Source organism: Lithobates pipiens, unplaced genomic scaffold (assembly GCF_037356315.1).
Source record: "Lithobates pipiens isolate NorthernLeopardFrog02 unplaced genomic scaffold, aLitPip1_a1.2 Scaffold_13, whole genome shotgun sequence".
Classification (NCBI taxonomy): Eukaryota; Metazoa; Chordata; class Amphibia; order Anura; family Ranidae; genus Lithobates; species Lithobates pipiens.
The window spans coordinates 7,337,081-7,354,970 of record NW_027507718.1 but is presented as its reverse complement, the minus strand read 5'-3'; the positions used below and the strand labels follow the sequence as shown (position 1 = coordinate 7,354,970).

General features: G+C 41.1%; 1 protein-coding gene across 4 annotated transcripts in view; it reads right to left on the bottom strand.

The window, feature by feature from the left end:
- Positions 1-17,890, bottom strand: part of PTCH1 (patched 1) — a 132,670-nt gene that overhangs the window by 12,506 nt on the left and 102,274 nt on the right. For all 4 annotated transcript variants that reach the window (XM_077474807.1, XM_077474806.1, XM_077474809.1 and 1 more), the window contains 5 exons: positions 15,030-15,172; positions 8,384-8,564; positions 7,027-7,307; positions 3,954-4,091; positions 1,448-1,590 (listed from right to left, as the gene is read on the bottom strand). In XM_077474807.1, coding sequence (XP_077330933.1) covers positions 1,448-1,590; positions 3,954-4,091; positions 7,027-7,307; positions 8,384-8,564; positions 15,030-15,172 — 886 coding nt within the window. The remainder of the gene's footprint in view (positions 1-1,447; positions 1,591-3,953; positions 4,092-7,026; positions 7,308-8,383; positions 8,565-15,029; positions 15,173-17,890) is intronic.

Sequence of the window (17,890 nt, the reverse complement as noted above, 5' to 3'; positions counted from 1 at the left end):
GAGCATAGAAAGATTACCGCTCCAGCCTCTCAGAAACACCGTGTTACCCTAATGAGACTCACAGGTGCTGGCTCTGCTCAATGTAGAGGACGAAAGGAAGTTCCTGGATGGCCGCACACCTCATATGTGCAGCCATCCAGGAACTTCCTTTCATCTTCTGGATAATGCCATGGAAGCACCATGAAGGTACACAAGCAACTAGAGTGTGGCAAGTGGGAGGAAATTATTAAGCCTTAACGTGGTAGAAAACCTCAAATTTGAACAAAGCAGATCCCTCTATAGTGTGTATTTGTCTCAATTAAAAGCACTACCTGGTTCACACCTATGCAAGTTGCAGTTTGCATATTCTGGGTGCATTTTGTGTTTTTCAACACACGTTTTTGATCCACTGAAGACTTTGGAACCAAAAAACTAAAAAGTCCCTGGCCCTTACATAACATATCTTTTTGGAAGCTGATCTGACTCTCTCCAGCGGCGGAAGCTCTGCAGAGGACACGGAGGACAACGGCTGTGAAATTAATGGCAAGTGACATCACCCATAGAGTTACTATGGGGCTTCCGTTTCCCTCCGTCTCCTCTGCACCTGCTTACACAGAGACGCCATGGCTCACAGCTCAGCTCAGCTCAGGATCCGGTCAGATCGGCTTGCAAAAAAGGTATGTATACTCATTTTGTCTTTATAGGGATGGAGAGGTTAGTTGTAGATCCCTGGTGTCTATAGATGCAGGGAATTTAGATTTTGCATGAACTTACACTTTAAGCCTCTGGGGCAGTATAGTAAAAGTTAAATTACATGTACACCTGTCCTTTAATTCCCGTTTTGTATTTAAAAAATGCCTGATTTATGTGTTCCCCTTCTTAAGTGGTAGACTGTAACTTTGTGTGGACATATAGGTCCATGCACACAGAAATCTCACTATATAAAACTTTCTTAGGTTATTAGGACATGTGGCTATTCTTGGGTAACACATTTAATACAGGTTTGGACACATGTCTGTAACCCCCAAGAATCTCACAAGCCCATCCTCCCCTCGGATTTACTCTCAGGCCTCTTTTTGCCACGGCAGCTGATCACAATGAAGCAGTGATACATCCAAGATTAGTCATTTTACAGAGCTCCACAGGTTGTTTGTAATAGAGAGGGATCAATTTCACTGCACTTATCAAATTCCTTTCAAAGAAAACCTCCTCAGAGCTGACAAACCAACATTCTTAATGAAATCCACAAGAAAACAGCCTCCCCCTTAATTCCCTGCAGAAACCCCTGAGCACTTAATGTCATCTACTAAATGTGACTGATGGCTCTGCAGCTCAGCCTACAGAGCATTGTTTTGTGTGCCCAAATATTGAGAAAGACATTTAAATATATATATTTACCAAATAGCAATATTTTATCAATCCTTGTAGTTACTTTGTGTTTTGTATGAGGAATAATCATGCACATTACCTGACAATAAAGTCAAATTCGGAGCCAGCTAGCATAAGGACCCCCAGGAGAGTTGAGACGGCTCCATCCAGTACTGGTGCAAACATGTGTTCCAAAGCCAAAATTGCCCTCCGGTTCTTATCACCAATGGCTGTGAGAAAAGCCTGCAAATGTGCAGAAAAAAAGGGTATTAGCCTGGATGCTACAGAAAGCAAATCCTGTACAGAATAATTTGTGAAATTTATACTAAAAATGCCCATGCACATTAAAGGCTTCACCTTTAACAAAAACGGGTGCGGGGTCCATTTTATATCATGTTGTACCCTACATATGTGCAACATGTACCATGGTGCAAAAGGTGGAGTTAGTCTTTAAGACAGGACCACCTTGCCTGTTCCCTGGAGGAGTCAAGAAATCTTACACAAGAGAATGGGGGCTGTCCCCTTTTCCAAATGCTAGTTGCCTGGCTGTCACGATGCAGAACAAGTCAATAAATAAGAATTAACTTTTCTCTCTCTCTCTCGATCAGCGCAATATTGGTGACTTGGAAGACAATGAAGTCAGGGAAACATCTCAACATCCAGAGAACTGGCAAATGGAAGTCGGTAATTGGCAGCCTCTTGATTTCTCTCATTAAAGATTTAGTTAAAAATTTCACAGCTAAAGATCCTGCTGTTTGATTACTCTGAACTCGGACAAGCCGTCAACATTCGTTTATACTCCCTATTGCTCCCACTGAATATGGACGAGATAAGAATTGACTAAACTGGCTGGGAAGCCCTTTACATGAGACGGGGGTGCATATAAAAACCAGCATCTACCTTTTTAGCAAGAATGTCAGTTTCTAGATCTCCTCCAGATGTTTTATGTTGAGACTCACCCCCGCCACATCACCCTGAAAAAGGGGGACACAATTTCAAAGAGGGGGGCTGGATCTTGATGGAAACAGAGGTAGGTAGCTTCACTACCATTTTACAATACTTCAAGTGTTATGTTATGTTGTTTATAAACCCCCCACTCCCTCTTTACACACCTGAGCCTGATCTCGATCTAGTGTTGTACCTGTCTGCAACAGCTCTTCTACCCTCTTTTCACAGGAGACTCTGCAGCCATTGGTCCTGCTGGTGTCAGTCAAATCCTGCAAGAAGGGAGTGGGGGCAGGGACGAGTCATGCCGTGCGTCTTTGGATGCACACAGCAAAGCTCAGGATCAAGCCTGCATGAGTGCCCCCATAGCAAGCGACTTGCTATGGGGCACTCGGAAAAGAGGAGGAGTTTGCTGCCAGGGGACTTCAAAAGCGGTTTGGTGCTGCTCTGTGCAAAACCATTGCACAGAACAGGTAAATACAAAATGTCTATTTTCAGAAAAAAAAGCCTTTACAACTGCTTTAAGACTAGAACGCCTATTTCTGAAGCCTTTTTTTGGGGACAGGAGGGAAGAAGGAAAATAGACTTGCTATAGCACTCTGCAAACATGCACCAAATGCCTTAGGAGTGCTTAGCAGCGTGGTGGCATGCTTCCATTGATTTAAATGGAGGCGTTTGGAAGCTTTGCAAGTTGTACCGCTTGCCAAATGCTGCAGTTAAGAGTAAAAATTACATGCCATTGCACCCCATTCACACATGTGCAACTTGTCATATGACAAGTCATACCCCAAGTTTTCCAATGTAACCGTTCATATATGTACTACTTCAAGTCGTAGTGACTTCAAAAATAGTTCATGCACTACTTTGTTCCAATTTCCATGCAACTTGAGGGCCATAGACTTCAATATTAGGCTCCATTCACGCTTGTGATGCAACTTTGCACATCAAAGTTGCATGAAAAATCGTTCGAGGGTCAGAGACTTCATAATTAACACTCAAAAGTTGCATGAAAGTCCTGCATAAATGTTATACAATGGAACAGTTGTATTTCATCACTGGTTAAAGCCAAAGTTGTATCCAAGTTGCACTCCAAAGTCGGTGCAACTTTGGAGTCGTACAAGTGCGAATGGAGCATTAAAACTTTAAAAGTTTTGTGAACATTGCACCTGAATGTTTTACATGCAACAGTGGTGTAACAATGGGTTCTACGTTGCAGAGGGAAAACACATCCAAGTTGCACCCATTTAAAAGTTTCGTCAAAGTTGCACTACTCAACTTTGGAGTCGTAAGTATTTATATATGTGAATCAAATGCCTTTGGTTTACACCCAAGTACACACCAAAACTAAAATCTTATTAAAAAAGATGTACGCCACATGATATGCTAAAATCACAATGTCATCCTAGGAATCTAGTTAATCTCCGACCAAGCAGACAAAACACAGCGCAGATAAAAGTTCATTCTACAAACAAAGATAATACCATATAAAATCATAGCAACTAGTATAAACAATATATACAGAGCACAGAACTATAATAAAAATATTCCCATAGGAAGTTTCAGAAAACTAAACAAAAAAGGAGGAAATTGATACAAAAAAAAAAAAAAAAAAAAAAAAAAAGCACACAACACAATATTAAGAAAGCAGATGCAGCACTTACCAAGGCCACATGCACAGTAAATTCTACACCAATGCCCACTGAGGCTACGAGGATCACCACGGGCACAGCACTTAGCTTAATGCCAATAAGACCCATCATCCCAAACAGCTCCACCGTCATAAGGGCCAGTACCAGAACCTGCGAAGAGAAGAACGCGTCAGCTTTCATAGCGGCATAACATGCTACAGTGCAAAACACAGTACTGTGAACAAGACCGAAGATTTTAATAAGCCCAACGTCTGAGAGGTGCAGGGGTTATATGGCTGACATGAAGACCATGCCTTGTTGAATTTTCTCAGCACATCAGGGGTTAGCAGCTTTCTTGAAGACACTGATGACAGTACTGCATTCATCCACAAGAGGGACTGTAAATATAACATTTGACCTTGTTCGCCCTCACATACTCTAATAGACAAAACTTTGGAGGGAAGCAAAGAAAAAAAAAAAAAAGAAAAAAAAAGGAACTGCCAGTAAGAAACACATAGTTTTTCAGGGCATTTTATGTAAAATCCCTACCTTAAGGGTAAAATACTAAAAAGGGAAAGAGAGAAAACTTATAGGTGTTAAGTTACAGTCTCAAGAGTTTTAAAGTAGTTGGAGGGCCTGGTATAGACAAAGCAAGCAGTGAAGAACGTTACACTGGTGAAACTGTGGGGCGAGCAAAGCTAGAAAGGGGAAAGTTGTCTTTCAGTTTCACACATACATTTTCCATCTAACTTGTGTTACCAGCAGCCCCTATAAAAAGGGATTGTCTTTGGTATAGAGAGGACCAAGGTTGCTGCTCTTTTCAGTTCCTCTATTTGGTGAATCATTACAGAGTAGGTGGTCTGTAATCCCCCTTTCCCATGTTCCCCTAACAAAAAGAGGCCATCAGTAAGGATTAACGATATAATTGCTTTTCGTTTTATTTCACCTTGCACGTCTATATTTTTTTTTCATACAGTTTATAAAAAGTCAGAGGTAAAGGTTTAATATCAGAATCAAATAAATAAAAGAATAATAAAGTGACAAAAAAAAAAAAAAAAAGAAGCAAAGGCCACTTTATGAGAGCTGAAGTAAAGTAATACGCTTGGTATGGAGATGGCGTAAAGGCATCACTAAATGACAAACTGCTGCCTGGACATGGAACAAGTGACTGTTTTATCCTGACCATTTATTAAAAACTCTCCAAATTATAACTCCTGTTATGAATGATCAGAGCGGGCAAAGCTTTACTAAACAATCTTTCCCATGAGACGAATGTCAAAATATCAAGTTTTAAAAGAAGGGCCTTAAATGCTACTTACAAAATGAGTGGTAACACTTAAAGCGGTATTAAACTCAAAACTTTTGTTATATTGCAGCTTACCAGTTCTAAGATGCGATGGCTGCATTGGTTTTCTTTTTTTTACCCAAGTTTTCTTCTATTATAATCTGGTGATCCAGCCAGTAAGCCTGTTTTTCAAAAGAACAAGCTCTCTTCCATGTGCACGAGTTCACAGGGAACCATTTAACACTGTCAGAGGCGCTCATAATGATCAGATTTTATTCAGGCAAAGCCTTAACAATGTGAGCTGGAGATTGGCTTGTATTTCTTTTAAATCTGCTAGTCCATCTTCCCATCAGGCTGAAAATGTTGCTGTCCAAAAGGTGCCCCTGTGTTTCTTCATCCACAATGTAGGCACTTTAATTACAGGAGTTGTGTGACTGGCCAGATCACCAGATGAAAACAGAGGGGGGAAAAGCCAAAAAAGAAAGAAAACCGTGGCAGCCACCACATCTTAAAATTAGTAAGCTGTAATATAATACAAATTTGGTATTGGGATTTATAGTTCTTCTGTCATATATTTAAAATGTAAAAAAGTCAGCTGCTACAAAAAAAAAACCTGTAGCCGACTTTTAATAGTTAGACACTCGCTTGTCTCAGAAACCAGCGGTGTCCTCACCCGGCCGGTTTCTTTACCGGGCTTCGGTTCATCGGCTTCACAGTTGGCTGTTCACTGCTCATGCATGGGCCAAGCTATCCGATTGGTGCCGCAGCTGGCTGGGACCTGTGATATGTCCCAGAAGGCTGCAGGGGGAGGAGGGGTGTAGCAAACTTCCACTCAGATTGCTGTGGCAATCTGATCAGAAGTGGGGGAGTGGGTATCTGTCAAAAACAGGGGGGGGGGGGTTGGTACTGTAGGAGGAGGAGTGCAACTTTCCCTTTTGGGAAGTTCCGCTTTAAGTGAACACTTCAAGTCATTCCTAGCTCCTGAAGCAGGTACTGTATCTGCAAAAAAGTGCGCATTGAAAAGTGAAACTCACGTTTACATCAATTGTGGGGGGGGGGGGGAAGAGGACTAGGTACACCATATGGCAAGGCTTTTCGCAAACCATAGCCAACTTTCTTCTGTTCTAGGGATATCACAAACTCTTTTGGCAGGGCACACATGTGCACTGGGCCATTTCATCCAGTTTAGCCTTTTGGTCTCAGTGTTGGAGAACTTGGTAAGATGCAAGCACCATAAATGTTATTTTAGCCCATATTCATGAAGTCTTGAACATTGTGTGAGGTTCACCAGTAACAAATCAGATTTCAGTTTTGCATGTGATAAAGAACAAAAACTAATTAGTATCAAGCCCAGAATTTTTTCTATTCCTGTACTGTATGTAGTGTGAACTCTCAATGAATTCTAGGGGGAAAAAATAGCTTGAGTTGGCAGTTGAACAGGCAGTTCACTTATCTTTTGTCGTAACAGATAAATCTGACGGTGTATGAGCAGCTGTAATCTTCAAGCATCCACACTACAACTGTACTATACCCACATTAAGCAAGAGATATACTAAAACAAATGTCAATGTAAAAACTACATTTTAATAAATGATGGCAGTTGCCATATGTATACACGGAAAACCATGGTGTAAAGGATTAGCTTTTACTCTGTGGCTGCAAACCCTCCCTTCTCTTCTCCTTCAAAGTCGAATAAACATATCATGAATGATGTAACATACTTTATTCCACCAGAGATCCAGACATAAACAAACCTTGCTGGCTGTAGCAAGAGCTATGCTGAAAGGAATTTGACTGCAACAAAGAACCTTATTAACTTACAATGATTCCAGCAGTCCAGGGGTTCAGCAGGAAAAGGGCACACACCAGGAATGTACAGGCCAAGACCACGCTGATGGACAAGAGGAGCCAATGGCGGAGACCAATATATTGTTCCCAGAAGAGGAATGGGTAGCCGTTCGGATAATTTGACACTCCCAGGCTGGTATAATTGTTGCAAATGGCTCTCACTTTCTCGATAGCTTCCACAAAGTCTGACGTCTCTCGAAGGCCATTGAGGTAGAAAGGAAACTGGGCATACTCGATTGGCTCAGCTGCGCGGACTACAAAACAAATAAACACGGTGATCAATAATGCTAAACATTAAGTAGATTGTTCAAATCAAACCCTGCATGGGCTAGGAAAAGCGCAAACAGAAGGACTAGGTAAAGCTGTTGACAATGACCGAGCCAGAGAAAGATCTAAGATGATGAAAAAGGTCTTTGTTTTAGGAAATTTAGAACATATGATCATTTAATAGTCTGGGAACCCTTGATTTTCCATGCTTCTTTTATCATGTAACAGTAACCTCAGATCTACCACAAAAAGGGACCAAAAAAAATGAGATATACAAATTCCAGAAAGTCATAATGCTAGCTTTCGGTTACTGTTGCTGTGTGTTCCAGACCCTGCAGGGTCATTCAGTTGACTTGCTAAACATGATTTGCCCTATTATAATCTCAACTATAAATTTTCATTAAGACAAGACTTGGCTGGCTGCCACACGGCTCTAGGGTTCGGATACTGTAAAGCAAAGCACTCTTTTTTTTTTTTTTTTTTTTTTAGGAACTTTTATACTGTTGCACTTCTGCAAACTGCAACTTTTGAATGCTTCTAAAGTCACAATCTTACACACAAAAAAAAAAAAAAAATAGGTAGACATAAATCCTACACTTCTATCCATTTCATAATGAATGCTGGCCTATTTTAAATGGGGGGGGGGGGGGGGGGGGGAGCTGAAAAAATTAGAAGGGTTTAGATTCCTAAATAAACAGAACTGTCTTTTTCTAGACAATTAATTGTGACGATAATGCTCGCACTATGGTGCTAATGGTAAAAAAATATATATATTTGGGTATTCCTAAGCAGTTTCCTTAACCTTACTTCATAAACTATATGCATACTATTATAGTTAGACTATTTGTTTAACAATTACTACGTATATTACTCAATTCTGAAAACACAACTTTCCCCTCTTAAGGGGGGGGGGGGGGGGGGAAAGTGTCTAAAATGGCTGTCAAATTAAAAACAGAGCAGTCTTGAAAAGTGTGCTCGATCTGCTTAACGTCAAGTAAAAGCAGAGCAGGATGGAGGAAACCGTTCATAAACAATTTAAGGCCAGAGGCAAAGTCCTACTTACTTGTCCTGGTTTCAGGCATGTAGTCTGCTTTGTCATGGATCCATTCTGGTGGATGAGGGCGGATGTTGGCCTGGGAAGCAGCATAGGCTACAGGGTCATTACTCACCCAGGCTGTTAAATAGATGTAGAAAGCATTTGGATGAATGATCCCATCTGCATCCACCAGGCGCTGTTTCGTCAACTGCAAAAGAGAAGTGGAAAGTCGCCACATAAGTGAACTGGAATTAACTCACACGTCACATAGAAAGCTGTGGTTTTCTAGGAAGGACTTTTTTGTTGTATGAAAGCACAAAAAACAGCAGATTTTCTTTTCTTCGCTTGATTACATCAGCAGAAATCACATCAAATGGACTAAAAAATAAAAAAATGTGGAGCCGTCACCTACGGTAACAAGGTGTTTGCTGCATTTTCCAACTTGCATTTAAAAGTTAAGAAGGCTAAAGCCAGACATAGATGGTTCGAATCTCAGCCAGTTCAGCAGGGACCCGGCTGAGACTTGAACTATCTATGGGCAGGCTGATTGTACTAAAGTCGATCAATCAACTTGGGTACAAACGGCATGCTGGATCTTTACATGTGACCATTGAGTTCTCCCAGCAGGGACAGCTCCCCATACCACCCTCTCTTGCTGTTAAACAATAGTTCAGTGGGTGGGATTCCCCCCATCAATAATGTGTTGATGGAGGAATCTAGCGATCTTCTTTCCTGCAACTCGTGGTTGCAGGAAAGAAAATCGCTTCATCTATGGCCTGCCTAACTCTACCTTTGGACCACGTTTCATATTATACTCATATTTTGAGCGCAAAAATATAATATATTGCAGCTAACCAGTACTTGGATGTGGTGGCGGCATTTATTTTCTTATGTCAGGCTGAGTGCATTTTTAGCAATTAGGCTGCTTTTACACTGGGGCGTCGGCAGTAAAGCGCCAATATTTTTAGCAATGCTTTACCGTTGTTTTTGCTGTTTTCAGCCGCTAGCGGGGTGCTTTTGACCCCCGCTATCGGCCAGAAAAAGTGTTTGCCGGCGCTGCCCATTCATTTCAATAGGCAGGAGCTGTGGAGGACCAATGCATACACCGCTCCAAAGATGCTGCTTGTAGGAGTTTTTTTTTTTTTTTTTTTTTTTTTAACGTCCTGCCAGCACATCCCCTCCGTGTGAAAGCACTTGGGCTTTCACATTGAGACTGCAGGGGAGCCGTTTTTCAGGCACTTTACAGGCGCTATTTTTAGCTCAAAGACGCCTGAAAAATGCCTCAGTGTGAAAGGGGTCTTAGAAAAATTGTCTGCCGATGTTGGCACCTGTGTTATCAACCCTGGGCAGGAAGTGTATTATCTGCAAGATCTACAGGTAAAAGAAAAACGAATGCAGCAACAACATCTTAGGACTGGTAAGGTGAAATATATGAAATTGTCTAGTTTCGGATACCCTTTAAGGGCCTGTTCACATCAGGAACCGCAGAGGAACACAATGTGCATTCCTGCGAGATTCACATGCAGTTCTAGACAGTGCGAGTTCAGACCATGAATTTTACTCTACTTTTAGAAACTACCTGCACGGTACAGAAGTATGAAGCAAAGAGGTTGCAGTAAAATGCACGTATTTGCAACCGGTATTTGGGGTTCAACTTAAGTAGTATGGGATTTATTTTTTATTTATTTTTTAAATCATACCTAGGTGGATGCAGCATCTGTCCCACGCCGGCTCTAAGGCTGAGAACTGAGCGATCAGATGTGGTCTGTGCCCCCCACCCCTCCCCAGTGCTCATTGTAGCGCTGGGCTGTGGCGGTGTAGGAGCGGCTGGCTCAGGCTCTCATCGGCTTGCTGAGAGGCCGAGCCAGGTGCCGATTTAGGCCCATAGCAACTAGTTTAGAAGAGATCCATACAATATGGTAAAATGTCCACAGGTACTCCAAAAGGTACCGCCGATTACTAAAGCGGCACTACTGTCATTGCTTATTATGATTTGCTTTCATATGGTAATGGCACATGAGAAAATTGAAGAATGACAGATGGTGATAAAAGTCCAGGAAGACACAGATGGTGGTCCTAATTTGTCATAAATGTGGTATCTGCGTCTTCCTGGACTTTTATCATCATCTGTCATTCTTCAATTTTCTTATGTGCTATTACCATATGAAAGCAGGTCATAATAAGCAAAGACAGTAGTACAGCTTTAGTAATCGGCAGTACCTTTGGAGTACCTGTGGGCATTTTACCATATTGTATGGATCTCTTCTAAAGTTGTCATGGGCAACACGGGCAATTTCCTTTTCTTCTGGGTTTTAGACCGTCCACTAACTATATCCATTTAATGTCTATCACCAGTGAGCACTGTAATAGACACGACTGACTCCCATTGCGGAACCTATGAGCATTACTTACGTTCAACACTATACAAGCACCAACATTTCTGAGAGGGGGCCCCTTTGTTCAGACAAAGCCGTTTCCTTTAGGTTACATAATTGTATAGGCTCCCATCTGTATTTATATAAACACATTTGCAGATACACCAATTCCGATTTCCACTTTAAATGATCACATTTAGAAACAAAGAGGGCAAGCGCCATATGATGTTGATTTGTTTTCTTTAAACAAAAAGTGATAAACATCTCTGCTTTTTAATTATACTTGAAGTGAACGGAATGGCGATGGATAAACAGTTGCTGCATTCCAAAGAAATATGACTCCCCATCTAACAAAAACATTTCTCTTTTCTTTCCTTTTTCCCCCCTTCTAATTACACTGGTAACCCCGTCCCGTGCTTGAATCCGAGGCCTCTCCTGATGGACCAACGTGCTCAACAAATGTCTACGGCGGGGTGAGGGGGGTTCTGGGAGGAATGACCATGCTGGAGGAACATTTTGCAGAAACAAAAGCAAAGCAGGAGGGGGGGGGAGAAGACCTGGCAAACATCCCCCTGCACGTCTGGGTGCAGTTAACCTACGCTGTTAACACTAAAGGAAATGCCACCCAGTAAATGAAGGAGAGCAATAAAAAATAAAACATCTGTATAAATGTTGCGTGTACTTTCCCTCCATGACCTGTTTGTTGACAAAAGTGACCACTGCTTTTTAATAGGATCTGCCATCTGGTTTCCTTTAACCCTTTCCCTGGAAGGAAAGGTTTTTGGCCAGCAAACAGCACTACCAGTGGGCCTGAGCAGGGCAATTTATTAAGTCAAGTGCAATCACAGAACGACAGGCACATTCACCCAACCATTATGTCTAAAGGCTAAAGCATAATAATAATAAAAAAAAAAATAAAAAAAAAAAAGGATTCCTGGCAAAAGTCCACGCTGAGGTCTTTTGAATGAAATGAGAAACAGTGACAGCAGCACAACTCTCTTATTCTTGCCCCCAATGATTTGAAGTATCTGGAGTTAATTAATCGTCTGGAGATGGAATAACAGCATGTCTTCAAGATGTGTCTGGCAGCATACACCTCTACTGAACGACCACTAAGAGGAGAGATTCAATTCAAGCCTCCAAAATATAATCCCACACTGTAGCGGTATGTTTTACTAGGAGAAATAATTATGGGTTTGTTGCTTCTATGCTCCATGCTGCAACTGCTTTAAAGACCTAAATCATTCTCAAACAGCCCTGCCCTGGTGGAGTTTAGAAATTTAAGGTGCATATTAAAAAAGGTGAACACCCACTTGGACCGACTTAGATAAAAGCCTTTTTTTTTTCTACCATCATCTTTATGAGCTATGGAGGAAAATGGACTGCACTCACAAAAAGGCACAAAGCTCTAGAACACAGGGTAGTGCTGGGAATTGACCCAAGACCACAGTGCTACAAATCGTGCCACTAGGAAGCCTGCTGTAGGTTAGGTTTACGTCACACCAAAAATTGTATGGGTTAAGTACACATTCTTGTTTAGAACAGGCATAATACTTTCTATGTTCTCTCCACATATTTCCTCCAACGCTCCAAAAATATACTGGTAGGTTAATTGGCTCATGTTTAAATTTATTCCTAGTATGTGTGTGAATGCAAGTCAAGGAATTTCGATTGTAGGCTTTTCGAGGGCCAGGGACTGATGTAAATATGCAATATATATGTAGATCTCTGTGTAACTTGTCAGCGATATAAAAGTATACATTTAACAAATAAATGTTTCCAGTCATATACATATCATATAAGTTCTGATGTACTTCTCTGTAGGAAGCATTTATCAATGGTATTGGAGAAGTTATAGATTTGGCATTTGTGGACTTCTATATGAAAGTCTAATGCCCCTTTCACACCAGCAGACTGATCAGACCACCTATCGTTCTCTATAAATGTGGTGGACATCAACGGACATGTGTTGACACCACCAGCAACCAATCCGCTAAAAACAGATGGATCCATTCTGTGTCTGTCTGGTGGATCAGATGACAGTTTGTCTGTTTCTCTCTGATCGCCCAATAAAGGACAGCGGGCTGTGTGTGTCCTCTGCACAGACACGGATCTGTCATCAGTCTGCTCAACAGGGATCAGCAGAGAGAGATCCCCTGATGAGCAGACAGATCCACTTGACGGATTCTACTTGGTCTGAAAGGGACCTGACACAGTGAAGACCTAGGTTTACTAAGAAAACATTTTTTAAATCCAAAACTGCATTATGGTAATTTCATATGGTAATTTCATTTTGCAATTCCCATCTCTTAAAAATCACCCAGGCCACTAACTGAACAGATCTAGTAACCATAAAAAGAATCAGATATTTCAATTTAATCAGTGGAAAATTTAGTCTGCAAAAAACAAAAAAAGAATAAAAACACAGGGGCACATGGGGACCTGTAAGGTTATATTTGCACACCCAAAGTTCTGTCCATTGAAAATCTTTAAGTAACAACCCCCCCCCCCCCCCCCCACAAAGCAACCAGACATGCTCAATAATCTTACAACTCCTTCATTTGTTGGGTGAGCTGAACCTTACCCAAACAGGAAAAACTGTTGAATTACAGACATGTGAACTGTGTTATCTGCCATAAGATTAGTGATACTATTCAGATAAACTTATTATCCAGTCCCCCTGCCAGACAGCACAGTCATGGCCTGGACATCTCTACGTTTGTAAGGACTCAGCACAGACAACAAAAAAGCAACAGAACACTGAGGGGGATCACCCTAGTGTCTCCTCTTGTAAGAATAATCACTGACTGCACGAAGCATAGCACCCTGACTGGTTTAAAGTGGTGCCCCTCCCAATCAAAGTCTAAATGATCTTAGAAGGGTACCTATGCTAGTTTTGTTTTTTGTGAAAATGCCATACATTTTTATTTTTTTTTCATCTGCCTAGAGTTTGGTTTTAAGAAGCATTTTTGTAAATAGTTTTTTTTACGTTTCATACAAAGTCACATTTTTAATAAATGTACAAATCTGGATTTGGGTCACACTTATTGCTAGCCATACATGGCTCAAATTTTGAGCTGTGGGTGGCCCTGTCGGCACTACCCAGACCGACAAATTTTGATTGATAAAAATTAAGGGAGCTGGGTGGAAAAATTGCTGGCTAAAAAGTGACTGCGTCCAATCAGATGGTGTCACATAGTTAGTAATTCTGACAGTCACTCTATTTTGGTTTCTGCGAGACCAAAGTATCCAGCAGGGAAAATTCCTACATCCATGCTGTATAGCGTGGATGTAGGAATCCACTAATTTCTCTCATTAAGTCTGCTGAGCTGAACTGGGAATTCAAAGCATATATGGCTATGTGAAGTGGAATATGATTACAGGAAGAATCTAAAAAGGTACCAGTTAAGCAGGATATTTCCACCCCTAAAAGAAAAGGCATTTTGCTTACACAGCTCCCACTACCTACATCAGGGACGCTCAACCTTTCGTAGAGTGAGGGCCACAATGAAAATGACATTCAGAATTTCAATTTTTTTTATATTTTAAATAACATAAAAGCAGATTGAAAACAATCAGGATCACCATTTTCAGTGGGACCAATCCCCATTGGATGTTTACCCACGGTTTAATCACCATCGCAAAAAGAAAGGGGGAAAAAAAAAAAAAAAAAAACCTGAACAGGCGGAACCGATCATGTGAAAGGGGCCCAAGGCTGCTTTCACACTGATGTGCTGCAGTTTATGCGCACTGCAGTACATCTGCGGCTTTCCTGCATTTTGCCATAGATTTCTATTATATCTTGCAGTATGATGCACTTTCTGAAAGCGCACCAAAACTCCTGAAGTCTGGAGTTTTAGTGCGCTTTTAAAAAAGTGCAACAAACCTGTAGGATAGCATAGTCTATGGCTCAATGCAGCTAGCCAGCAGGAAAGCTGTAGGTGAACTGTGCTGAACCTGTGGATCAGTGTGAAAGCAGCCCAATAACCCTTAATATCCCAGGCAGAGTGATACCAAATGCACTATAGAGGAAGCATCAGCTTATGCGGCTCCTGCACCCTCCACACCCGCCTCCATCCACTCTGATGCTCTGGGACTGTGGGTTGACAACCGAGGTCCAAGGCCACATCAGAAGGCTTCGCGGGCCACTGGTTGAGCAACCCTGATCGACATGCATGTAGAACTAATTATTTAGGAGCCAACATATATTGCTAAACAGTTTATATCACTGGTGACCAGTTGAAAAACAATCACCAAAGCAGTGCATCCAAATTTCAGGGGGTTTTTCTTTCTCTTACCCGACTTAGATCAATTGGTTTATCCGAGTTTCCGGTTTGTATTAAAAGCTTGTAGGCAAGAACTGCATCATCAGAACCATTCTTATAATTGTTATAGGTTATTTTCCCAGCCTCCCATTCACGGTCAAACGTATCTTGCAACCCTGTATAAAATAAAAAAAATAAAAAATGATATTTGTGAAACTGCAGTACAATACAAGTCATCTTTTATAACCAATTTGTCAACATGAATATTAGCACTGCATTTTCTGTCCTGTTTTACATTGCGTTGCGTTATGCTGTAGTCAGTGTAAGGCAGATGGTGCTTCCTTTTCATTTTGTTGGTTTTAAAAATGTATTTTCTGGCTGAATTCATTGGCCAGTGCAAAAACAAAAAGGACTGGAGACTGAATGAAGCAGCAAATGTTTCAAAGAAGTAAAGACCAATTAGAGTAAAAAACAAACCGCAACAGTGCAATAGCTGGCAATTCTTATTCAGTCTTTATTTCTGTATTTTATGACCGAAACCACCTGTGTGCACATAGCCTTACTACAATGAACCTCAGTTCTCAAGAGCTTGTAGATTTTCTCTGTTTTCTTAAAGATGATTGAATGCTATGCAACATTAAATGCACATTTCTCCATACAGGGGGCATACATGAGCGTAGGGGGAAAACAAGGAAAATATAAAAAAAAAACAAAAAAAAAAAACACACATCTTTTGGCAATTCTATTACACAATTAACTAAACCTGGCAACAAAACTCTGATCTAGAAGTTAAAGCACATATACAAATAAAAAGGCTCCATTTATCCACATTATCCTGACACCTTTGTTCGTTGAGGGGGCATCCTTAAATCTTCTGGTAGGGATGCCTTAAAGACTGATGAGAGAATGACAGCTGCACACCAGGAATGCAATAAATGCTATGTTTTACTTCTACATTCCGTGCAGTGAAATGCCTTTATTAGGAAAGCCATTGGTGTCTGGCTATGCGAAAACACTTAAAAGGCATTGAGCTCATGGGCTGCCTTGTGTGTGAAAGTAGCACTACTGCTCTAAAGTGTTCCATTTAAAAAAAGTGACACTAAACTCTGGTTTGAAAAAAGAAGAAAAAAAAAAAATAAAACAAACACAAAAACACACACTTAAGTATGTATTCTTTACTAAAAAAAAAAAAGTCCCTCCCCCCCCCCCCTTTGGTGCTGTGATCTGACTGCCCGTTTTCTTTTTCCATGATTTCACAGTATGTAGGGATGTAACCATTGTTCACCCCCGAGATGGACTATGGCAGGGGGTCTCCAAACTTTTCAGTATGAGGGCCGCATTGCATATTTTACAAATATTAGGGGACCCAAAAAATACTCATCTGAGGCCCCCTTTATTTTAGAGAGTTTCCATACAATACTGGGTCACCATCACGTGTGTATATGTATATATATATATATATATATATATACACATATACATATACACACACGCATATATTTGATAGATGGAGATATGGAGATAGAGATAGAGATAGAGATATATATATATATATATATATCACACACTTTATGTACCTCCACCTCCTCCCCCTTTTTTTACATGATCACATACCCTCTTGTTCTCAGCTGCATAAATAGCTCAGAGGGTTGAGGGAGAAGAAATTAGCTTCCCAGTGAATGGCTATGGAGAGGGGGATGGGGGTGTGAGGATAAGTTTGATCATTGGATCACGCTGTGCTCTTTTGCCTAGTGTGGTCAGTTATTTTATAGGCAAACAGAGGTGCTGGCAGGGACATTAGGGATTTCACAGACGATGCATTACAAAGAGAAAAGGTTACTTTTAATCCAAGTACACGGTACAGCAGGTAAATAATCGGAATATGACATGATGGGGTAAATTATTATTTAACAGCAGAATCCCCCTTACGTCAGTGGACCTATGTAGACCATAAGCAGCCTCTGCAGACCCGAATCCTCAATCTGTACAAAGTGAGGGGATATGCCACTAACCCCATCTGGGGACCAGATGTGGCATGCAGACGGTAGTTTGGAGATGCCTGGATAATGGGACTTGTAGTGCACATGACCACAGCTAAAATGCACTGCTTATTCAAAACAAAACTGAGGGAGATAAAGGAGGAGAGGTTTGGAGCTCACAGAGGACATTACAAGGTGACAGAGAAACAAAGTAATAAATTATTTCCTGAAAAATGGATTACAGGCCATTAGGTAGTGGATGTATATGAATTATATTTGAAGAATAAAAGATATTGATTAGGGTGACTTAAAAAATAATAATAATAATAATAATAATGGGTTAGCGATGAGGCCTATTATATGCAATGTTAACATTCTCCAGCACTGATAACTCCATAATTAATGCAGAGCTGTGCCTACAGAGCAGGGGATATGCAATTAACGGCCCTCCAGCTGTTGCAAAACTACAAGTCCCATCATGCCTCTAGGTGTCATGCTTGTGGCTGTCAGTCTTGCTGTGCATCATGGGACTTGTAGTTCTGCAACAGCTGTAGGTCCAATAATTGCATATCTCTGCTATAGAGAATGAGGGCCAGCCTGAAGCAGAACCGGACTACTTGTCCTGAGCTTATGGCTACATCCAGCACTAGGTATCTAATCAGCAATGCTTCAGGCTATAAACACTACATTAGGTACGTGTGCATGACTACATAGGTCAATGGGTACCTTACAAAGCCTTGCGCCCGTTTAGATATCCCCCCCCCCCTCCCAAAGATGCAGTTATCCTTTAAAGTTGCAATGAGGTGATTTTTAAAGGTTTAGAATGAGAATACAGCCCACAACAAATGTGGTTGGGCAAGGACCAGGAGAGAGTTATGCATGCAATATTCATTAACCATACTGAGCTACTGTTTG